Source organism: Mastomys coucha, unplaced genomic scaffold (genome assembly GCF_008632895.1).
Source record: "Mastomys coucha isolate ucsf_1 unplaced genomic scaffold, UCSF_Mcou_1 pScaffold18, whole genome shotgun sequence".
Lineage (NCBI taxonomy): Eukaryota > Metazoa > Chordata > Mammalia > Rodentia > Muridae > Mastomys > Mastomys coucha.
In genome coordinates this window covers 62,109,017-62,133,973 of record NW_022196900.1, presented here as the reverse complement: position 1 = coordinate 62,133,973, position 24,957 = coordinate 62,109,017, and the positions used below count along the sequence as shown (strand labels likewise).

Genomic DNA, 24,957 nt, shown 5'->3' with positions numbered 1-24,957 from the left:
GACCAGGCTGGCCTCAAACTCAGAAATCCGCCTGTCTCTGCCTCTCAAGTGCTGGGATTAAAGGCGTGAGCCACCACCGCTTAGTGGCCTTGACTTCTTTTGTTGATGGATTGTTAAACCTTTTCCTCCTGGAGTTTTATTTGGCCTTGATATTTTATCCCAGCAATAGCAGCCCCAACCAAGGCATCACCTATTTCTTGTAGTTTATGCAGTTTGATGAAAGTCAGGCACAGGGCTATTTAAGTGGTGCCCAGAAAATTTGTGTTAGAATAAAACAGCCTGAGATACTCATCTTCTAATTTCATCTTGCCCCCTCCCACTTAACAAACTAGGGATGTCCCGAACCAAGTACATCTTAGAGAGGGTATTGAGATATCTCATCTTTCGTCTTAAGTGTAAATCTAGTCTATCATTGAACCAAATGTTGCATAACTGCTTCCATGCCTTCTCCAGGCCCGATTCCTGTCAGGGAGTCTAATGATTTCTGTGTCAGTGTCTGAGTACCATGCAAGCGAAGGTGGAAGAGGGAGGAGAGGAGATGTCAAAGACTCCAAATTTTAAAGAGATATAGCTAACTGTCACTTTGGGAAGCAATATCTATATAACACTTCACTAAAAGACGCCACAATGGAATACAATAATTTTGTGGGGGAAAGGAAGAACAATAAAATAGGAGATTCTTTTGGTATGGAACTTGGAATGCATCACGAAAGTATATCCAACTATCAGACTTCTCTCTTTTTAGGGCAATACAATGTATCTCAATGAACACTGCTGAAATGAAAAGTCCTCTTTATGAAGAACTCGAGGCTCCTCATCAGTGAGTAGACCATAATTCTGCTATAGACAAATGCAGGCACTTACCCAGTTTCCCCTTTGGGCTGCATGTATGAGAAATGACAGCATATTTGGCCCATGCTAGGGATATATGAACTCACACACATGTTAGGCCCCCTTCATTCACAAAGGCCTGGAGGGTATTTGCTGAACAGTTAAAAGTTCATGGTGAGTAAAATGCAACCAGTATATTCTGTGCTCACCTTGTAAGTTCCGGAGTTGGGGTGGAACGCCTGGGTCTTGCGACTTCTTCACCTGACACACAGGACAAAGGACCGTTTTTAGGCATATCTCTAGCAGTCTCTTCTGGTGTGTCATATGAGCTATATTTGGGAACACTTAGAGATTTAAGTCTCATCAATAATCAACTTAGCAGGGAAACTGCAAAACAAACCCTCTCTCCTGGCAATGTGGCAGCCATATATCTGCCATGTGGAGTAGGATTTCTCTGGCATTTGTAAAACCTCATTTACCAAAGAACAGCCATAAACAAGCCAACAGTTGAAGATTGTATGCTGTAGAGATCAGAGGAGCAGCCTACCATTCTCCAAATGCCTGCTGCCTGGATGGGTTCTGGTTCTCAGTTACCATGAGGGAATAATAATCCAGGCCACATGCCCATAGCACACAGATCCAGTCCTCAGCCTGCTCTTTTTCATGGCAAGAAAATGTTGCACCTTTAAGAATGAATTTAGATTTTCCTAGGAGGGGAAACAGACCCTATAGATGATAAACTGTATCATATCTCACTTTGGTGGGCTGGACATTTTATAGCCAGTAATGTAAGAATGGATACATTGTATCTGCCTTTGGTTCCTTCTATAGTCTCCTTTCCCCCACCCCTAGTAAGAGTGTCTAATCAAACACACTTGGTTAAATCAATTTCTAGGCTTAAAGATACAGCCAGAGCTGGCAAATATAAAGAAGGAAGCACCAGTGTTTTTCCAAAAACATATTCGTTTTTGACAATTTGAGCATTATTCAGAACCAGATACTCTCCATCAAAAAAAGAAATCTTCACTATAAATGGTTTTTAAGCCTTAAAAACCAAGTCCCCAAACTGCAATTTGAATGCAAATATACTCCAAGATCCAAGGAACTATTTCTTCTGCCAAGCCATACTCTATTTCTGGGAGCTAAGATATACTTACTGGATAAGTTCCTTTTAATTGCACCCTAGAATTAGAAATAAACACTATAAGGCTTAAGACCACAGATATGTTAACGTACAATATGTATTATTTCTATCATTTCAATTAAACTGAATTCTGAGATACCCCAGATTGGGAAAAGGAAATTTGTCTCAAAACCCCATTGAAGTTGAACCCTTGACCCCACCACACCGGCTCCTCATGCTCCTCCATCATGACTGAGAAGAGGGAGAGTGATCTAGCAGTCACCAGAATGAGCAAGCCCCTTACCTGGGTGGATTTAGTAAGGACACAAATTAGTCTCTTACACTAAGGATCCCCTTGAACTCTAGCAATAAGAATCCAAACTTATTAAATGTTTAGTATTCTAAATGTTTAGTATTTGAGAATTCTAGAGTGTGTGAGTACTGTCTGCTCCTGGTCAGATGGGATCCTGAATTGGTCAGTAGAAACAGTCATCAGAACTGATGAATGGTGACTATTAATGTTTACTCATGTTCCATGGACAGGAGTGGTTTACTCAGGGAGTCCAGAAGCTCCACCCTCTCTACTCATCTTCTCCTTTGACTTCCTGTCTGTGTTTGCCACCAGTCAGCCAACCAGGAACTCTCTCTTCCTGCAAGGCACATCAGAATGCAAACAGCCTTGGCAGGGATAGTCCGTGCAGATCAACTCTAGAGCTACAAAGTTTGGGCATAAATGTATCCAGATAACAGGAAAAGTGACTCACAGAAAGGTTCTGACTAAAAGTCAGAAGCTGTGAAAGGTTCTTAGCATAGGCCTTTTTAGAAAGGTAAGACACTGGGAGGGTAGCATCATAAGGCGTGGGATGGCTTGCTTTCTGAGAAAGGTGGGCATGATGGGATACAAGGCAAAGATCCCAGAGGCACCTGTCCATTCCCACCTTCCTTCTGTGGGGGAGGCAGTTGCTGGGCTGCGTTCCCTCAGATTATAATGTCAACAGTGTAGGGCATGCTTTAGCACTCTACAGAAGACCCATGGGCTGCATTTCATCTTTCCTAGAGCTAGCAAATCAGATGGTTTTCCTATCCTAATTCAAATCCACTTATGACAGAAAAGTTTGAGTCACAACAGACCCATTAGATGATTCTTGGTGGGTGTCTTAATCTCACAGATTGCATTTCCTAGTTTATTTTGCCTGAAAAAAAAAAGGGGGGGGGCAATATGTTTGGTCTTACTGTGTGCTACATAGAGAGTGATCACATGCTTAGTAATGAATAGGCTGGTTTCAACCTGCTTTGCTCATTATGGGAGTCTGAATACAGGAGACATAGGCACAGATGACTGAAGAATGAATTGTTAGAACAGACGTGAAATGTTTTTCTGCATTGTGGACCCTCAGATGGGAGAACTGCTGTAAGTTCTGAAGGAAGAGGCACAGACATTCAAATACTGAATTCCAACATTAATGAGCTGATTGAAGGAGTGGGGGCCCGAGTCATACTGTAAGAACTGTGATCTAGCAGATAGGAGATACCAGAGCCTGGGTTAAAGCCCTTCAGGTCTATCTACACTGCTCACTTCATTAAAATTGCAATACCCAAGGAAGCAAGAAGGGCACCTCCAGTATTCACAAAGTACCATGTGTACGCATCCCTTCCATAGACACTTATCATTGAAAGTCAGCAAGGGAGCTCCTGTAACAGTATCACACCTCACCAATGGGCGATTTAAATGGAAGCCAGACACAGAAGAAAAATACAGAAAGGCTTGGTTATTTTGAAATGAGAAGGAATAAAGCCATTACAAAGGAATAGATTCTAAATGCCCTGCAGCAACAAGCCAGCCCAATAGGAAGGAGTCTCACTGTTAGCTGGGAGTGTGGCACAGACTTTGGGGATTGAGGCTACAGCATGACAAGTCGAGAATGAGGCTGAGGTTCTGTCACCAGAGAGTCCACACTCAAGAAGGAAACACATGAACTGAAATCTCAAGTGACCATGTTTTCATTTCAATTTCATTTCATTTCAGTGTGTGTATATATATTTATAAATGCACATATATGAATTAGTAATTACTTGTCATTTTGAATTAATGAGTTCATTTCATCAGTTACTTCTCACAATCTGAGAAATCACCCAATGACTGGGTCAGAATTATCACACACTGGATCTGAAGATACCACCTCATAGTTTAAATTGAAAACCGGCAGCATTTCCCCTGTGTAGGGTGGTATTTGCCTCAAATAATAGATTACTGAATGGGGCAAGCTTAGAGAGCTTTGCTCTCTCTCTCTCTCTCCTCTCTCTCTCTCTTTCTCTCTCTCTCTTCTCTCTCTCTCTTCTCTTTCTTTTCTCTCTCTCTCCTCTCATTTTTCCTCTCTCATTTCCCCTCTCCCCGCCCCATCTTTTCTCTGTGATAGGACTTTGCTAACTATTCCCAAGTGAACTTGACCTCACTATGCAGCCATGAACTTGCAATGATTTTCCTGCCTTAGAGTCCTGAGTGCTGGGAGTTTAAGTATACACTACCACACGGGCTCATACCAGCTCTGAAGGAACTGATTAGGTAGATGGGTTATTTCAAACAGCAAAGAGTCTCCTATATCGTGTTAAATTCTTCTGATTCTTTAACCCGAGGAAAACAGCCGACCTCCCTTTGAAAACTGTGGACTACCATGGTGAATATCTTGCCAAAGTTGTCTCAAATGATGGGATTTTGAATAATGTGACAGCTTAGGAGCATGCCTCCCTTTCTCAGGGTGAGTTACGAGTACATGTTAGTGTGTACTGACCAATGTAAGCTATGGTCTAAGGGTGTATCTTGAATTTGGGTTTAAAAATAATGTTTAAAAATTCCTTTCTTCAGTTTCATTAATATTTAAAAAAAGACATATTTTAAAATTATGTATGTATGTGTGTGTGAGGGCATGTGCATGTAAGTACAGGTACTTGCAGTCAAGAAAAGGGCAGACTCCCCGGGGCTGGACTTACAGGCAGCTATGTGTGTCTTGGGAACCTAATTCAAGTTCTCTACAGGCTCCTCACCAATGAGCCATTTCTCTAGCCTTACATCATCATCATCATCATCATCATCATCATCATCATCATCATCATCATCATCATCACCACCACCGTCATCATCTTCAGCAGCAATATTATTTATTCTGAAGAAATTTCTCTTATTTATCACCTACCCCCACAACCACCACCATCACTACCACCACCATCATCATCACGAACGTCATATATTACCCCTATATCTTCCACCAGATTTACACTACTCAGCACTAACTCAGTTTGTTATGGAAAGATGCTTTGGTAATTCTCAACTATGACTTCAAATTTAGACAGCCAATGAAGCTTCCAAGCAGTGAACCCAGTTCACCGGCTTCTTGTACACTGGGCGATCATAAAGGTCACGGGAAACCAACCTGGCCACCTCCCTTTTGCAGCAATATTCTCTACACATGTTTAAGGTTTAAAACGTTGAGAGTTCTTACCGGACTGCGCCTCTGTGATCAGCAAAAAGGAAGAGAGAACAGACACCTAGTCAGAGAATGATGGATCAGTCAACAGGCATGGGTGACAGAAGACTTCAAAACAGCTACCAACCACACACTCCAAATCATCAGGTCAGAGCCAGTCAGCCAGGCGTGTGATTAGAACTCATGAAGCCACAGGCGGCTTTGGAGAAACCCAAAGAGAGACCACTATATATGTCTTTGCTAATGTGGTAGAGACCACTATATATATCTTTGCTAATGTGGTAGTTTTTTTTTTTTTTAAATCTATCCATAAGAACAAGGCTGGAATGTATAGAATCCTCATTGTTGATATAGAGTCCCGTCAAAAGCAGTTTTTTTTTTCCCAGAATATTCCTTAAACAGTGGGTTCCTTGTATTCCTATAAGCAGGGCCTGAGGGAGCCCCCAAAGATGTAGCAGGACATAGAAAGCCTACTCTCTGTACTTTCTCTTCATTGTTCTTAGAATGCTCGTTTCAAAGAAGTAGTAGCTGTAGTAGTTGTTGCTTTAAAATTCAACCTTGATTGGAGATGTGGGCCACCTTCTTAAGGATAACCCCAGTAAACGCATATGGCAACTGTGAAACTGCTTGGTGACAGTAAACACTTGTGGACCAGGTGATGTGTGGGGAACACACTACACAGAGACACTGCTCTCTTGACTCCTCTCACCTTGGTGACAGCTGCCATCAATGTGTCCCAGCAGCCTCCTCCTCTGGGATCTTTCTGCTCCAACAGGAGGGACTTGAATGTGGGAGGTGAAGAGGGTATATAAAGATTTGCTTTTAAGATGGATTAGAAGTTAGAAGCTTCCGCAGTAGCGGCCAAGAGCTCAAACCCAGGGACAGGCAAGGGGCTCAGACAAAGATAAATCAATCTCGGGAACAAAAGCGTGTAGCCTTTATTCTTGGGAGGCTGCCGTGGACACTTAGTTCAAAGAGAGGTCTGAGACTCAGTGAGTCAGCAGAACCAGGCTTTAGACCTCTAGTCCTGGGATTTCCAGTATGCTATGGTGGGAGGACTCCTGGAGTGAATGGTGGCTGGTGCTGAGGCATGGGCTACCACCCAGGCACGGTCATTTCTGAGACTGGTCAGGTTTGTAAAGGAGTTCGCTAGACATATGCTAGCCAACACGACTCTTAGGTTTAGAGTTTATTGTTAGTACTTTGTTAACTGCAGGCACCGCTGCATGTTCATCTCACCTTCCTTTTCAACCCCTCTCTGTGTGGATGCAACTTAAGTAGTACTAGAGCAAAAGGACACAGTTTGTATCCTTGGGCTGAGCTTACTATACTGCTTAGAGGGGAAAAATATCCCTGTTTAATGACTATTTTGGCTATATTATTGTTTAGGGACCAGGCTAAAGTTCTTTAAATAAGGAAATATGGAGCTTACAGGACAAAAATGATAAATACTATAAATAAGATACTGTAATTGACACACTCCCCCAATATGAGATTATGATAAATCATGCAAAAAAAAAATGTAGACTGTGGCCAAACAGAGACAGCTTCTTAAATGTAGGGCTTTCTCCATTTAAAATTAAACAAAATATTTTCAAAATATTACCAAATATATTGACTTCAAATTAAGCCATGTCTTAATTTTCTATGAGTTAAACAATATATTTTAGCAATTAGTTCATTCTTATATTTTTCTAGTAAAGGGAATGCTCCTGTGATAACGTTTAGGAACTTCATTCACAATTTTTTTCCTATCAAAGACTAGCTGTGCAAATGCATGCAGTTGCAGGGTGATTAGCAAGATCCCCCCCCCCCCCAAGACATGAAGCTGTAGGGTGATTAGCAAGACCCTCCAAAGAATGAAGCTGTGCCAAAAACAGACGCAGACAGTTTCAAGGTCTGTGATTAAGAGCTCCTGAAGCTCGTAGAAGCAAGAGATTTCTAGAAGTCAAGTGGAGAGGATTTACACAACTCATTACCATTTAAGATCTCTACAGGAAAGAAAGGCCAGGAAAGTTACTGCCAGCTGGGGTGGGGATAGGGCCCTGGCCTGCTAATCAGTTTTATGTATGAGGCCCTGACTGACTTCTGTGCATTGTAAAAGGGAAATTATTTACCTAAAGTTCAAAACATTTAACATTGTGTGTTCTATGGATTATAGAATTTGCATCAAAGGCAGGTGAGAATGGATTTAGGATCTAGTGCTGATCTGTTCTAGAAGTAGGGAGACCTGTCTAGATGCTCTCAGGATAAGAAGACGTGTGGAGCCAGGAAACTGAGTATCACCAAGCTCTGCTGTGTTGGCCACTGGGACTCACAGCCTGAAAAGGTGGGCTCACTGCTGCTTCCTCTCTTTAAAGAGAAATGAATAAGCAGATTTTTTAAAAAAATAGAATTTTTATAGTTTTTAAATGTGGGCCAAATTTATTTTTTAACTGCATAGCCAAATAAAACACCCATTCCTTTGTGCAGAGCCTGCAGGTGGCTAATGCATCTCTTGATTGCAGACATTTGTAGCACACAGAATTCGTTCTCGTAATATTGGTCAAACATGAATCATTCAGTCAGAGGCCTTGTGGTCCATTCGCTTGTGCTCTGCCGGACACATTTCCTCCATTCATAATTATTATTATTTAAATCCCTTGGTCATCTGATGCACCCTGTAGAAGGCCCTGAGGATCAAATTTATTTTCTCTTTGAGGTAATCCTTGTTTTGTATTTTGAGGATATTTTTGAAGTAAGCTCTGATATTTGTGATCCCCCTATCTCTGTCTCACTGGCACTGTGACCATATGGAAATTTAAGCACTCCAGGATTTAATAATTTTTTTATGTGAGTTCTGGGACTCTAGCTCAGGTCCCTTGTTTGTAAGCAAGCACTTTACCAACTGAGCTATCTCCCCAGTCCTCATGTGTTGCAGATCTTTCTTGGAAAGAGTTAGAATTCGTTAACATTAAGTTAATACTATGATCATGGCCAACAGACTGTGTTGCTTTTAAATGCTCTAGGGTCAGGTTAAAGTGTACGGCAGGCCTCCATTTTCCTCACCATTGTATTTGTTAATATTTAAGCTTGTTCTTGTGAACTACAAGGTTGGCTATATCAGCTACCGATTGTTTCCAATTAGACAAACTTAGATGATCTTCTGAAACCCCACTGGGGAGATAAAACAAAGATCCCACTAGCAATGAACAGTTCATTCACGATGTAGCTGACTAAGGAGTCAGTATGATGGACATTTCAAAAAATAAGAGTTACACAATGTCTTGAAGGCATAGTGAGAGTGAGAACATGGTTAGTTCTAGTTGCTGTAAGGACAAAAACGTTTTCTCTTAGGAGGACTAAGGAGAAATGAAGAGTTTTGACGGTGCTACTGGTAAATATTAATGAGAATTGGTCAACTTTGCTTAACTCAGAGGACAATCTAGGGTCAAGGAGAATATATAAAATTGGCCCCACATAAGGATATATATAGTGTAGTGTGCCTTGCATACATGTGACCCTCAGCTCATGCACATTCAGAGGTTCAGCTTAGTAACAACAGAACACAGTTAAAATTGTACTTGGTTGATTTTAATTTCAGAAATATAAAACCTTGGATCGTATTTTGGTAAACCTTATTATTTGGACTCATTTTTGTTCTCTTGTGTCTCCCATTCCTCCTCCTCTCTAACATATGAACTTGGAATGCAGTTTCCTTATGAGGTATAGATGGAGCCAGGGCAGAAGGTAAGCCCATGCTTCCGGCATCCCCCTAGTTAAGCTCAGTGGGATAAATCAGTCACCTTTTACTGAGCGCTGATAGGAAAAAAAAAGGCATGTAGTTTACGTTAGCATTATCCATAGTCTTGGATGGGCGTGCTATGAACATATTCTCAAATTCCCGGAAACCATGCAAATAGTAAAAATTTGTTTTGAAATCTAGTTTGCTCCAAGATAAAGATGTGATCTTATTGTGTCAGATTTGTGCTGTCACTCAAATCCACCCACTGGCACTAGCGAGTAGCAGGGTGATTTATGTTTTATTACATTCAGTGTGTGTCTGCACGTGGGAGCATGTATGCATGGCTTGTGTGGTAGTCAGAAGACAACTTGTGGGAAGTTTTTCCTTCTGACATGTGGTTCCCAGGATTCTCAGGTCATCAGGCTTGGTAGCAAACACTTGTTACCAACTTTATAAAGATCTCTTTTTCTGGTCCCCAGCAATCCCCAAATGGGGTATTTTGATTTCCTGAAACAAATACGAATGAATAAAAACAAAATAATCCTATAGACTCTACTGTTCCCCCTCCAGAGGCCAGCTCCATAAACACTCAGGATTCTGGCAGGTTGTCCATTAAAAAAATTAAATGTTCATGGTTTCATTTTTGAGGTAGCTTGACCAGTGAATGTGGAAGCCATAAGAAGTGAAACTTTGGATGAAAAGTATTGGGCTAGTGCTGGTGAGATGGCTCAGAGGGTAAGACCACTGACTGTTCTTCTGAAGGTCCTGAGTTCAAATTCCAGCAACCACATGGTGGCTCACAACCACCCATGATGAGATCTGATACCCTCTTCTGGTTGTCTGAAGTCAGCTACAGCATACTTATGTATAATAATAAATAAATCTTTGGGTCAGAGCAAGCAGGGACTGAGTGGATGGAGTTGACTGGAGTGCGTGGGACAGACTGGAGGGAACGGGGTTGACCAGAGTGAGCAGAGGTCCTTAAAAATTCAATTCCCAACAACCACATGAAGGCTCACAACCCACAACCATCTGTACAGCTACAGTGTACTCATGTACATAAAATAAATAAATCTTAAAAAAGAGAAAAGTATGAGGCTATATACCTGTGACCAAGGCAAAAGTTACGCCCTAAAATCTACCTTCCAACCCATAACAATGGGTATGGTATTTCTTAGCAACTGACTTCCTTGTCCCCAAATTAGCTTTGTCCTGCCTCACAAAGTTTGTTTTTAATATTGGAAACCTCTTTTTTTTTTTTTAAATGTTAAACAGTCATTATACATTCAGATGATAAAAATGAATGGAATACATATAATTGTCCAAAAAAAGAAAAGGGCATGGTTTTTCTTACCGGACTTTTCCTCTAAAAGCGAAGGCATGGGGAAGAAAAATAGAGAAAATGAGAGAGTTGACATGCACCTTCAAGAAGAGGCACTCAAGAGTCAGAAGAACCTCATTTAAAGCAGCCCGCTAAGGCATTGTTTCTGCAAGCGCTTTCTGTGTTTGACAATGGTTCACAATGCTCAACCATTTATGTCTTGAGAACAGGATGTTTGTAGTAGCTGGAAAATGTCATTAGTTCTTTACAGGTGGGCACAGCCATTACAAGGCAATGTGAGAATTTTTCTAGAAACTCATCTCACTGAAACCTGACAATGTCTCTTCTTAAGTCATCCTGGATACAGCTAGCTTGTCTCTGATCCCATCATTCATTCCTTTCTGATCTCTGTGGGCAGCTAAATCTTCTGTCCCTGGTGAATGACCCCTGGCCCTCAGGACACTTATTTCCTCAGCAGCATCTTAGCAAGGGCCCATCATCTCTTGCAGACAGTAGTACTCTGTTCTACATGTTCTTCTGGCTTGCGATTCTTCTTCCAGTGGTGACAGTCTCCAGAATCACCTTCCAAGAAAAAAGTCGGCCCAAAACTTCCAGTCTGTTCAGAGTTAACAGCACAATGCCTTCCTGCAGCTGCCTACTGGCTCCCACCCTTTCCTTGTTGTTTTTCTTGGGGGTGTGTGTGTCTGAATTTAACGGCATGTTCTTCTCGGTATGTCGAGCGTGGCACACACCGAAGGCTTTTCTGCCTTCTCTCTCCATTGTTATCAGCTTCGGTGGTGTCTCCCATTCAGCCAGCCCAGACCGTTAAAAATTTCCCATGAGACCACGAGGTCTTTCCCAAAGTTAGACACCCCTCCAAATTCCTTCTCGTGCTTGTTCACAGTGCATCCTTTGTTCACAGTAACTATCAACCACCTTTCTAGACAAAACAAGATGCTCATAGTATGCCTTGCAGTTCCCGGTGTTCTTCTGTATTACTTGCCACCTCTCCTCAACTCCACAGCAGTGGCTACAAGTGAACCGCCTCTAACCCCAAACAGGGTAGTTCGCTCTCATGTTCATGGAATCCCTTTTTCGGGTCCATTGAAGCATATGTAAATATCTGAAGCACAATGTCTTCCGTTGGAAGCCCCTCCATACATCTCTGAAGGAGGAGAGAGAGAGAGAGAGAGAGAGAGAGAGAGAGAGAGAGAGAGAGAGAGAGAGAGAGAGAGAGAGAAAGGAGAGAGGAGAGAGAGATCTGTGTACCAGGCAGAGTCAAGGCAGGTCAGGGTCTGCTGGCAGATTTCCTGGCCTGCTGTAGCATGGAACAGTAAGAGGAGGTGCGCTTGAGGCTCAAGGCAAGGGGGCTGAAGATTCTATTGACCTTGGTGGAGGGAACAGGGAGGCTTTTGAATGGAAAGAGATGTAGTATGTGTGTGTTTCAGTGATTGCTTCTGTTAGCTTGCGGCTTTGCTTCCCATGGCACTGTAAAATATAAAAAGTCTAAGGAAAGTAAACTCGCTGCTGGCATGGTATTGACCTGCAGTCCTTCCATATCTGTCTCTTGCATCTTCTTTCTGCCTTTCCTGTCTTCAACCCTCACTCTGCGCTCAGAGGCTGTTCCACTCTGTGCTGGTGGGTCCAGTAGAGGTGGAGTCCAAACTGTGGAGCTCTGTGTGTAGGGCATTAAGTGGTGGACATCTCCTGAACAAAGCAAGGCCTCATAAAAGGTAAAAGTGCAGTGAGAATTTCTTGGGAGTAATAGGAAAATACAGATAAGGGAGCTCAGAAAAAGCAAGATAGAAAACAAAAAGAAAAGAAATAGAAAACAAAAAAAATTAAAGATGGGAAACGGAAACAGTCCTATGGTTTTTGTAGCAATGCTTAAGAATATGCTTCACTCAAATAGGGCAACAGGAATGACACAGTTTTTTAGATTTTGTAGAAAAGATTTGTCTTTAGTTTCCTGAGGAAGGTACAATAAATTTTGAAACCTGGAAGAAGGTCCAAGAAAGACCATGCATGATGTGCATAGACTAGATAAGGCTAGATACTTTTAGCCTTTGGACCTTGATTAGGGCTAGTAGAGAGAAGTGGGTTTCAGAGAAGGAAAGTGAAAGTGAGCAGTCCTGGAGTCCTGGAGGCAGCTGGTCACATCCAGGGGGCAGTCCCCTGCTGGTCCCAATCTTGGCCCCTCCATCTAGCACCCACTGAGGAAGCACTCGCCAGCCTCTGGAGGGGCAGAGGTGGTGGCAGTGGGGACTCGGGGAGAGGAATGATGAGGGAGTGGAGGAGCTGGCATGGAGTGGGATCCAGTGTCCTGAGTAGCTCATAGCTGGAGCTTGCTCTTTCCTCTCAGGTGGTGGTGACATGGAGCGCTGCAGCAGATAACGCTGTGGACTCATGAGCTAGGATTCTTGGTTTTCATATAGGTGGCCCCAAATTTAGATTATATGAATTAACATATACAAGTTAGAAATTATATACATTGAAACATGTATATAAAGTGTATATTTTATTCATGTGTCCTCAGAAGATGACCTGTCCTTGATAGCTACACGCATATGTTAAATATAAATTATACAAGTTAAATATAAATTATATACATTGAATACGATTTATACACATTAGTATATACATGATATACAATGAATAAAAACATAATTAAATATTATTTACATAGTTTAAGTATTAATATATATTAAATATAAATTATATATTAAAATATAAATTAAATATAAGTAAACTATAAAATGAATTAAAATCTATATAAAATACATAATTTCGCATGTCCTGAAAGATAGGGAATAAAACGAGCCCACGGAGCTCTAAAAAAATCAGTTACATAAAATAAAAAGGGGGAGTTGTATACTCCTTCACTTTTTATTTTGAATCTTTTGACCTTGCATGCCAAGGGATTATCTGCTACTGAGTGTCTATGGTACCCTACCACCCAGCAACTTATGCCCAGGTGAAATGGAGGGACTTGCTTACTGGCATACGGCATAGTCCTGATCCAGTATTAATATGAGGATGAGGGCATATTTGTGTTTTTCTGCAGGATGCTGAAAGAACCTGCTCAGTCAGTAGAGCATGAGTCTACTCCTGTTGCCTAACAGACATCTGTTAAGTATATTTCTAAAACATGGATTTCAATACAATGGTAAATACCAATGTACATCCTTTGGTAAGCTAAAGTTCACGTAAGCTTGGGGGAATCAAGAGTCCTCAGACTTGGACTCACCTGTCACAGATCAAATGGACTCCAGATAAGTATACCTGCTTATTATTGAAAATGGGTTTTTTCCCTTGGTCTTGTTCCCTTGGTCTTGGGATTTCTTATCTTTCCCAATTGCTAGACAATTTTAATTTCTGTTCCTAGTCTATATTTCTCTCATCAGTTCTTCACTGGCTGACAGACTCCATCCAGGGATTAGCTGTGGAGCTGCTGAACTCTGAGCTTGCTGAAAGCTGATGTCAACAAGTCCAGCTGATGTGATTGTTCCCTGTCTTTGATTTGGATCAGCAAACCAGATGTTTTGATACATGCCCCATTGCTCAGCCTTTGGCAGGTATTTCGGCCTCTCTGGGCCCCTATGCAATGTCCTAAAGTCAGCAGGAAGCAGATATAGAAGAGAGATACAACATCCATTGTGTCCTACTCTACAGGCTGAAATGCTGGTCAAAAAAGAACCCCTGTCCCCGGGTACACTATGAAAACAACTCATGTCCTTTGTAAGTTTTAATAACAGCTCATGTATCCTTCACTCATGCATTGATGGTTGGGCAAATGAATGTTTCTATGTCTGGAGATTTGTTTAATGTATCCTGTGACAATTGCACTGTTAATAATTTTATGGGTCTAGATTCAATGTAACTTGCTATGACTGTAATTTGAATAATTGTATACCTGACATTGTACAAGAAATTCTGTTATGGTACTTTATCAACCTTCCTTTGTTAAGCTTTCAGTTTATATTTCAGAACCTTGATATTCAGATAGAGGCTTGCAAGGGTTGGATGAAATTCAAAAAGCTTTAGTAGATCTAGGGGAATGATCAGATTGATCCTTGCTGGAATTCTTGTTAAAGTATCTATTATAGTCATGAGTATGCCTGTTTCCACTTGTGGCCAAGTGTGCCCTCCGTTTTTGAACATCCATGCAGATCTCCATCATATATGACTCAAAACTGTAATCTAGTAGGTTGTATACTCCATTGCAGAGGTTGGTAGTCAAAGACAGGTAAGATTCTCTCAGAGGTAGATTGCCTTCAGACAGTGCATGAATGCTAAGATTCATGCACCAATGATGGGAAAGGTCCGCACTTCTTGAGGGGACACTAAGACAGGCACAGTCATTCTGCACCAATAGCTGAGATGGCTTTGGCTTGTATAAAATGAGAAAAGGAGAAAGAAAAAGAAAAGTCTGCCTGTCAGGCAGAGTCAGGGTCTGCTGGCAGATTTCCTGGCCTGCTGTAGCATGGAACAGTAAGAAGAGGTACACTTGAGGCTCAAGGAAAGGGATCTGAAGATGCTATTGACCTCGGCGGAAGGAATGGGGAAGCTTTTGGATGGGTACAGATGTCTTTTTTTTTTTCTTTTTTGGTTTTCCGAGACAGGGTTTCCCTGTGTAGCCTTGGCTGTCCTGAAACTCACTCTGTAGACCAGACTGGCCTCGTACTCAGAAATCCACCTGCCTCTGCCTCCCAAGTGCTGGGATTAAAGGCGTGCACCACCATCGCCCAGCAGGAACAGATGTCTTTATGTGTATGTTTTATTGTTTCTGTTAGCTTGTGGCTTTGCTTCCCATGGCACTGTAAAGTATAAAAAGTCTAAGGAAAGTAAACTTGCTGCTGGTGTGGTATTGACCCGAAGCCCTCCCATCTCTCTCTCTTTCCTATCTTCAATCCTTACTACTCCTCAAATGACTTCAACTTTGTACTGGCAGGGCCGGTACAGTTCTGAAATGTAAAAACCTATATTGTTCTCTAAGGCAGAACTGTGAACAGCCAAGGTTATGTGACCTTATCTGAAATGGTTCCTTTTCTAGCTTTATCAGTACTTCACTTTGCTCCTTCTTGAATGTTCATTTCTCTGCTATTAGTGACCCTGGGTCTAATACATGTTATAGACTCCGTAGAAGCATAGGTTACCACACATTAATGGAATATTACAGGACTTCATACCATGAGTGGGATTTCTCTTATAGGAAACAGAAAGCTTCCTAATAGCTGAGGGCTCAGGACCAGGGTAAGGCTGTCACTAGTGCCTTTTTCAGATATAGAAAGGCAGTGGGAAGGACAGCGATATGAAAATGATGAGTGTAGGTTCTCAATCTATAGACAAATACACCTTTAGGGTTAAAATAGATAGCTATTGAGGGGTTAGCACAGTGGAAGAGGTGAATACTTTAGACACACTCAAATTAGCCCAAACTGTCCTTTGCTTAATGCCTTTTGGCAAATCACTTAATTCTGTGGTAAGGCACAGGTTATTAATTAAAGATTTGGGTGATACTGGAAGCTATCAACCAACAGACCCCACACTTTCAATATCTTTGCCTTATGTGGTTGGTGCCATCACCCTCTCTAGTCCAGATATAAAGGCAAAAGGAAGGGTCATTGGAGATCTAAGGCCACGTGGTTACAAAGGATCTGAGGCTGGGTCCCAGGTCATATAAGTCCACAAAGCTTGGGTGGACCCAAATCTCTTAACTAGATGGATCCATTGTTCAGGGCCTGATCAGCTTTACAATCCAAAACAAAATATTCTAATGCCCAAATAAAAGGCTAAAGTAAGTCATGCTGTCACTGAACTTTTAATAGTCTTTCAGCTGGGGATTAAACTCTGATTGCAAGGCATATTTATGAGCCTTTTCTAGAATCAGATGCATTTCTTCTCCTTTAAATTAGAAGAACAAGTGTGAAGGCAGATGCTATAGCTTCCTCTACTCTTCCTGCGCTTCTCCATCCCAGGCTATAGGACAGGTTAAATCCCCTCAGTCCACGTGTTGGTTTGTTGTGTTAGCAACCATTAACACCACTGAGAGTCTCTTTATGTAAAAGTTTCTTAAAAAGAATACAAAATAATGACCATTCTGTTCAGGGTATAACATATCAAGACACTTCTTGGTTTAAAATATGCTAGTAAACAAACTCATGGAAAAACTTAACCAGAAAGAGATGTATGCCATACGCTCACATTCAGATGTATTTCACAGACTCACATGTAAATAGAAGTAGAATAAGTGGATTGTTGGATTGGAGAAAAGTGTAAGAAACATATTTTATTTTCCCATTGAAAACCTGGTTCCTTACTTGCAAGCCTTTTTCAAAGGCAGCTCAACCTTAAGATCAGCAACTTTTCAGGGAACACACAGACCATAGAGGCAGAATCTCTTTCTAGCTGTTACTATTCCAGATAAATAAGACAATAATATAAACATTCATTCATTCATTAATTCATTCACTCATTCAAGTTTGGACTCATTGAGTCCTACTTTTTCTTCTTCTTTTTTTTTTTCCCACAACGTGCTAGAAACAGCAATATTTGAAACTGAATTCTGTAAAGAGTGGAACTGAGCTTGACAGTGGTGTATGCAGAAAATGTGCCTAGATTTTGCTCATCCTCCCTGGAGGATTTGTGCTCTTAGTCTATACTTAATATAAAGAACGAACTTTCTCTGAGATAAATGCTTTTTCAAATTATCACAGCTAATGAACCAGATTCTTTCCTTCACCTAATGTCTGTGCCACGCTCCAAGCAGAACCATTGTTCATTGAAACAGTTGGTGAATGACTTTATGTATAGACCATCTTAATACACACACCATTTCTTAAATGAATGCACACACCATTTCTTAAATGAATGCAACATATTCTCTTTGGGCTGAGAATAAAGTCACTCGCTCAAGTCAAATAGCTTTGACCATAGCAGGAAGTCTGTATCCAAAAATCATGGCCTATAATTCATTCCTTGGCACAGCAGAATTGTCAACTCTCAGCTTAGCTATGATTGAGATAAAATCCTTTGGTGATGTGAGGGTCATTGAAGTATAGCCTTATTACAATGAAATCCAATGTCTAAAAATTGTTCTTATTTTGGGCTTGTACTACAGTAAAAGCCAAGATTTTAAACTCTACTAAATGCAAAACAAACAAACAAACAAACAAAAAGTCTTTATATATTTATGTTCATTTAAGAAAATACTAGTAGTGATGCATTATTTTGAAATATACAGTTAATATGTTTGGAGTTATTTAAAATTTATATTGAGAAAAATGTATATATTTTCAGTATTGCTGTAGACAAGCATCTACATAAGACTGTTAAATTGATTGTCTTATATCAAACAACTTTTATAATACTCATTTTTATTGTTATAATATTTTATAAATTTTAAGGATTATGACAAAAAAGATGTTGTAGGTATTGAAGGGGGAGCCTCTGAGAAGAGTTGGGGTACAAAAGGGAAACAAGAATGTGACTTAATTCTGTTTACTTAAAATATGTTTTTAAATGTTAAAAATTCAGATAAATTGAAATCATGTAACTTTTCTCATCATAATGAAATAAAACTTAAAAAAAAAGTCTATGGCCATACCACCCTGAACGCGCCCGATCTCATCTGATCTCGGAAGCTAAGCAGGGTCAGGTCTGGTTAGTACTTGGATGGGGGACTGCCTGGGAATACTGGGTGCTGTAGGTTTAAAAAAAAAAACTTTTAAAAAATAAGGAACCAAACTGCCTCTGGGGACTTGGGGCATCAAATATCACAGAGCAGGATGGAGACCTTACATTCAGGTTTAAGTCACAGGTCTTTTAAGATTTTACAAATGCTCAGCTTTAAAAATAAAGTGGTGCTTAGTGTTTAACTGCTGTGAACAGACACCATGAACAGACACTATGACCAGACACTATGACTAAGGCAAGTCTTATAAAGGACACATATATTTAGGGCTGGCTTATAGGTTTAGAGGTTCAGTCCATTATCATCAAGGTGGGAACATGGCAGCATCTAGGCAGGCATGATGCAGGAGGTGCTGAGAGTTCTACCTCTTCATCTCAAGGCTGCTAGTCAAAGACTGACTTCCAGGCAGCTAGGGTGAGGATCTTAAGCCCACACCCACAATGACACACCTATTCCAACAGGGCCACACCTCCTAATAGTGCTACTCCCTGGGCCAAGCATTTACAAACCATCACAGGTGGCTAAATTATGGATCCTCATATTTCAATGAATGGGATTATACTTCAAATCAACCATTTCCTATCATTTATGGCTAGCTGGATATTCATAAGGAGTGAAATGGGGTTCATTCATTCACTCAACCATTAATAGACAATGAGAACTCAGTAAGTACCAGACTCTAGTCTAGGCATGTTTGTGACCAATGGAGACAATGAGAAAGTTGCCATGAGGTCACTTTTGAGAACTGGGGAAGAAGACAGGTATCAATACCACATAAAATAAATAAGTGTGGTATTAGTATTTAGAAGATGATAACAATGTTTGTTTTAAAACTGAAGCAAATAAAGGAGCTTAGAAATCCCAAGTTAGGGTGTGTAACATGGTTGAGGTGACTGGTAAAGACACAGTACATCTATCTGGGACATAGGTTTTAGGGAGATAGGAAGGAGTGGGACAAGGGGGAAGAATGGCAGCTGGTCATCAGTGTATATGTGGGGATGGAGGGGTGTTCTGGCTCCTAGGGTCACAAGGATGTTAAGATTATTCATGCTGTTCCAGTGTGACTTACACCTGTCACTTATGGACTCTGTCAAGTGACTATTGCTGTTGGCTTACAAGAGACAAGATACCTGTCTTAGGGTTTCTATTGGTGTGACTAGACACCACGACCAAGGCAACTCTTATAAAGGACAACATTTAATTAGTGCTGGCTTTATAGGTTCTGAGGTTCAATCCATTATCATCATAATGGGAAGCATGGCAGCCTCCAGGCAGGCATGGAGCTGGAAGAGCTGAGAGTTCTACATCTTGATCCAGGCAGCTAGGAGGAGGGTCTCAAAGCCCATGCCCAAAGAGACACACTTTCTCCAATAAGGCCACATCTACTTCAAGCAGGCCACACCTCTTAATAGTACCACTCCCTGGGTCAAACATATTCAAAGCACCACACTAACACAGGAAACAATGCCAGAAAAACATGCAGATGTAACACATACTACTATTTGATATTATTATTTAGAAGCTTGTTTTGGTTCTTCATGTTAGAAAATATAAAAGCAGTCTCCAAGTAAGGTAAGAAGTGGGTCAGAAATTTCAAATAGACAAAAGAAAATGGGCACAGTGCATCTTGCTTTCAGTCTGTGCTGTCCACAGACTGAAAGTGGGACATGAAGCCTAGGCTGATACATGTGGTCCTATTTTTGATATAATTTGAGTGAGTCACATTTTTTTTCCCAAAAGCAATTGAAAATTACATTTCCTGCTGGATGTGGTAGAATACCCCTGTAATCTGAGTCTTTAGTGAACAAAGGCAAGATTGTGGATTTGAGGACATCTTGGGCTACACAGCTCTAAATCAGTCTGAGCTACATAGCAAAAACATTGTCTCAGAAACAACACATCCCAAATTCAACACTAGGGATTTCTGACACTAATATACAGCCCTCAGAGGGCAAATAATGAATTTTCTTCACTGTTATTTGAATCTTATAACTTTTTATATGTTACAGATTTTTTTTTTAAAAAGGATAAAACCAAGTGTCATGGTTTAAGAAAGATAATTTCAAATGCTTGAATTCCCACTGTTAAGGATCACAAACAGAAAACTCCAGCTTGAGAAGAGAAAACAGACTTCCTACTGGAATGTGCAGGATTGGAACAGAAAAGTCCTGAAAGGAAGTCTCATGAAAGGAAACACATGGATAGGCTTTAATGAATGAACCTGGAACTCATTAGGGGACCAGAAAGTTGCTGGTCCGCTGCCAGGAAGTGTGGATGGCAAAGTGGAAAAGAGACACAAATCTAGGGACCATAAATATTAAAAAAAAAAAAAAAACCAAAAAACAAAACCAAAAAACCCAAAACACCCAAAACAATACAATGTAAGTCAATGTCAAATTCTCTGTAATTTCTCATAGCGGAACTATACATCTACCCATGTTATCAATAAGTATTCTCTACATTCCATCTGTGATGGCTAATATGGTCTACCGGTGTAGATCTGGAGTCACCACCACCATCACCACCACCACCACCACCACCACTACCACCACCAACCACCACCACCACGCTCCTGAGTGGGTCTGTGAGGGAATGTCTAGGCAGGGTTAATAGGTGTGGAGTAGGGATACCCTCTCCCAGAATGAGCAGCTGAGATGTAAGAGGTCTGAGGGAAAAGCAGTGGAGCCTTTGCTTGCTTAGTTGCCTTTGCTCCTTGCTGGTGAGTGCATCTACTCAGCGGTCGCTGCTGCTGCTGCTGCCATCATTCACTGACATTGGACTCCAGCATCTTTGGCCTGTGACCAACTAGTCACTCTCCAGGAACCTTCTGGGCCTTCAGTGACAGGCTGGCACCGATGAGGCTTCTGAGATTTTGCCCTTTTTAGTATGCAAAGAACTATTTATGAACTAAGCCCACCGCCACAACGTAAGCTAATATAGCAAGTTATGAACTAACCATAACCTACCATAATGTAAGTGAATGTAACAAGTTGCCCTTTGCAATATACATCCATTCTGTCACTTCTGTTCTTCCAGAGAACCCAGCACATATACTGTGTCACTCTCATTGCTGCCCAGGAGGAAATGGCTCCTTGGGGGAGACTTAAACCTATCTCCTCTGAGTGCAGGGATAGTTGCCAGAGCTATTTACAAATGATGCATAGCTCTAGAGGTTGTTAAATAAACTGATTGCTTCTTTGGGGTTCATTGTCCTCTGACTGTGGCGATTAGCTACTAAAAGGAACTCAGATTCCAGACCCCACAGAGGGAGGACAAAAGAGCCAAGGAGAATTTGAAAGGCAGAGAATTCTGCCTTCTAGAAAAATTGCAAGCACCATAATTAAAGGCATGTAATTGGAGAATTTGCTACTTCCAGTGAGGCTAGTCGAAGGTGTTTATATGTCTATATATGTCTGTGGTCACCTCCACCATGACCTACTCAGCTAGAATAGGTCAGTGGAGCAAAGCGTAAGAATCTGGAGTCACACAGGAAAATCTATTAGAGCTCATATGGGGAAACAAGACCTTGTACTAAGTGCAACTAGCATTCTTGGGGGATGTAGTCGCTAAGGAGTGCCAGGATGAGTACCAAATACCTTGCTCATGGTTCAGACCAAAGCATACAGCAATGCAAGGATTTCTTAAAAAAAAATAAGGTAGGCATGGGTGGTTTGGAAAACAATACTGTGATACAGGTCAGGAAAGGGAAGTAATAGAATTCTCCAGGAGAAAAAAAAAATTAGTAGCGAAGAAAAAAAAAAAAAACAACCACCAATGTAGTTTAGACATTACAGATAGATTTCCTAAAATGTGGAGAAGGCAGTGACATATTTTGGGAAAAAAAAAGTTTCGACCCATTTTCTCTAGCCTTTTGTTTAGGGCCTTAAAACAAACAAACAAACAAAAAAACCAAAACAGCATTGTCTTAGTTGTAACTTGTCCTGGTGGGTCAGGCTACTATTGCAAAGTCTGCAGAGGTTTGGCAGAAAGAAGTGGAAGCTTTAATGCTTAACATCCCTAGTCTAAACCAATCCAAGTTTGCCTAAAGCTGCCCTGGTGAGCAATGCAAGCTGAGCATTCACCCTCTAGGTCCCTGAGTGCGGGAGGAGGTCTGTACAGGGCTTAGAACCTAAAGGTTCATCTCTCCTGGTGTGCAGGAGCCTGAAGCTCCCCTCCCCCACACCCATGACTTTATTTTCCACTGAACTCAATGGGGTGCTGAACCTTCTGCCAAAGTGAGGACAAAGAAGGGGGCGGTGTTACCAAGCAGCAGCAAAATTGTGGAGCTTGCTCCCTGGCAGGGTAATTTGGGGGCGGAAGGTGGGTGGGCCACCTGGAATCGGCAATGAGCACCAGACTGTCTACAGTTCAAAGCTATCTCCCCCAACCTCAGAGTTTTTGATAAATAACTCCATTATGGATTGCACGTGCCCAAGAACAAGATCAAACTACCAAAATCATCCCACCATGGAATAATTCCAGCATACTCAGTAATGCATACTCCCAATGTCTCTGACTTTCTCAGGGTTGGGGGAAGAGGTACAAACCTCTTCTTAACTGCCTCGTATTCTCATCTATTCTACAGAACTATTTCTGACTTCACACAAATCCTTCCTTGCTATTTTTATTTCCTTCTGTCTCCCACAAGTCTCTCAACTAAAGGAAAAGGAAAGTGCCGCTGAAGGGATCTAATTACCCAGAAGCCCCAGCTCAGGCACACCCGGACATTTCTCATCACCTCTTGTAACCTCAACCCTAAGAAGACAGGTACTACTACTGTTCCCATTTTTACAAACCAGAGAACAGAGGCTTACAGTTAAGGAACTCAGCCAGGATACAGATTCTGGCCGGGGTTCTTTTCACTTGCTTTTGGTCTTCAAAGGATGAGCTGGAGATGTAGTCTGGAGGTAGAGCTTGTACACCCAATCTACTCCCACAGCAGAATGTTTCCCATAATGACAATGAGGCCAGCATAGGACAGTGCTAAGCTGAGAGCAACCTCAAAGAGAGCTGGCTCTGTAGATCACAAAACATTGTCTTTAACCGACATTTAGCCAATCAAAAAGGGAGCAGACACTAGAATTTGAGTCTTGCTCCTTAGACTTCCAGCAGTTTCTTGGTTTTTCTGTATTAGGTTATTTGTGAAACGGGGCTGCCTAATACTGCTGAAGCTCATTCAGCTTTTAGACTATGACTAGACATTTACAAAACATAAGGCATGATTGTAATGCACCCATGAAGTAGAAAAACTTATCACTGATGATCTGACTGGGGCAGCTGAAACAAGAGGTGTCATTCTTTTACCATTGAAAACAAAAGTCTGTGAAGCCTGGTTATTAAACCAGAGATTTTAATAAGTTGGACATCACTTATGACACTGCAGTGTTTAAATCAGGACTGGCAAGATGGCGGCTGGGCCTCACTTGTCACAAGGGATGATGCATGAGGCATTCTAGAAGGAACTTTCTGTAAAGGAAGACTCTCTGGGAGGAAGGCTGGGATTGTGGGCCCTTGGGATTCTATCCGTAGCCTTCAAAGCATTTATGAGCACCTGGAAATTGTATACAGCATGTCTTGGGTGAACTAATTTTTTTTTCTCCTGGGAAGAGATACAGTGGCTTTTATTAAAAGCAATATAAGGTAACAATGTAATAGTTAAGAAGCAATATAATGTAACAATGTAACAGTTAAGTTCTGAATCAGAAATCAGTCTTACTAGGTTTAAGTCCCAGCATCTTCATCATTGGTGACATGCTGGGTGAGTCACTTTGGTGCCTCAGGCTTTCATCTGCAAAGTGGGGCTAATTACAGTACAGTCTCCATGAGGCTGCCATGAAAATTAATGAGAATGTGTATGAAGCATCAGACACAATCAACATTCAAAGGGCCACCACTGCTACCATCACACATTCTTAAATTGGCCTCTAGACTTAAAGGAGGATTTACAGTCATTGCTATTAGACACTGTATTGTTCTGGTTAATAGTAGCTAGCATTTTTTAAGGTCTACTTTGGGACCATGCGTAAAAGGCCCTAAGTACTTTATATGCCTTAAAAAATCCTTTTAAGAACTTACGAAGTATGGAGTATTTCTAATCTAACTTTAGCCCCAGTTAATGGATAGCTGAAGCTATAGAGTTAAGTGACTTGTCCAAGGTCACATGGGTGAGCAGGGCCTGGATGAATCACAATGTGAGTTTAGCTTTGACTCAATCTGGAGAAAATTTCTGAACTGCTGCAGAACTACATGTGTATAAAAAGAACCCTTCTCAAGGCAAGCCTGCAATGCCTTGGCTCACTGAAAACCAGAGTTAAAAGTAGCAACACATGCGTTCCATGGAAGCCCCAGATCTCCCAGTGTCTACTGAATGTGACTACAGCTACTCCCTGTGTGTTCCAGAAGGAAAGAGGTACCCACCCCAGAGGCTCTAGGAGGAGGGAGAGAGATCACAGCTTCAGAAAACCAAGTGGAAGAAAGATGGGCTTGGACACAGGGGAGTGTCCGTGTGTCTACTGAAAGCAACACTGGTTGCATGCAGTTTTCTGGTAACTATTTTAGGCAGCACTGTCAAGAAGGTTGGGCAGCATTGTCTGTTCGGTACTTTTGATATAAACTCAGTGCTTGCTACATAGAAAGTGCCGAGCAGCTATTGAAGGAGAGTGAGGGGGTTTATCTTCCAGGTAGCTGTCAGCCTTCAGTTTTCTGTCCCAAAGGACCATACTTGAAACGATCTATTAAGGCTTCTAGAATTACCATAAGGGAAAATTATGAACTTGTTAAATA

General features: G+C 41.3%; 1 protein-coding gene and 1 non-coding gene across 18 annotated transcripts in view; one reads left to right on the top strand and one right to left on the bottom strand.

The window, feature by feature from the left end:
* The window catches only part of Sgip1 (SH3GL interacting endocytic adaptor 1), a 221,417-nt gene that overhangs the window by 64,934 nt on the left and 131,526 nt on the right, over positions 1-24,957 (bottom strand). For 12 of the 17 annotated variants that reach the window (XM_031377986.1, XM_031377970.1, XM_031377974.1 and 9 more), the window contains 4 exons: positions 10,515-10,526; positions 5,452-5,463; positions 1,989-2,013; positions 1,041-1,092 (listed from right to left, as the gene is read on the bottom strand). In XM_031377986.1, the coding sequence (XP_031233846.1) occupies positions 1,041-1,092; positions 1,989-2,013; positions 5,452-5,463; positions 10,515-10,526 (101 nt within the window). The remainder of the gene's footprint in view (positions 1-1,040; positions 1,093-1,988; positions 2,014-5,451; positions 5,464-10,514; positions 10,527-24,957) is intronic. The other 5 variants (XM_031377976.1, XM_031377983.1, XM_031377984.1 and 2 more) reach the window with 2 other exon arrangements.
* LOC116097213 lies at positions 18,074-18,192 on the top strand. Its single transcript, XR_004121274.1, has one exon. It is a non-coding gene; the product is annotated as a 5S ribosomal RNA (ribosomal RNA).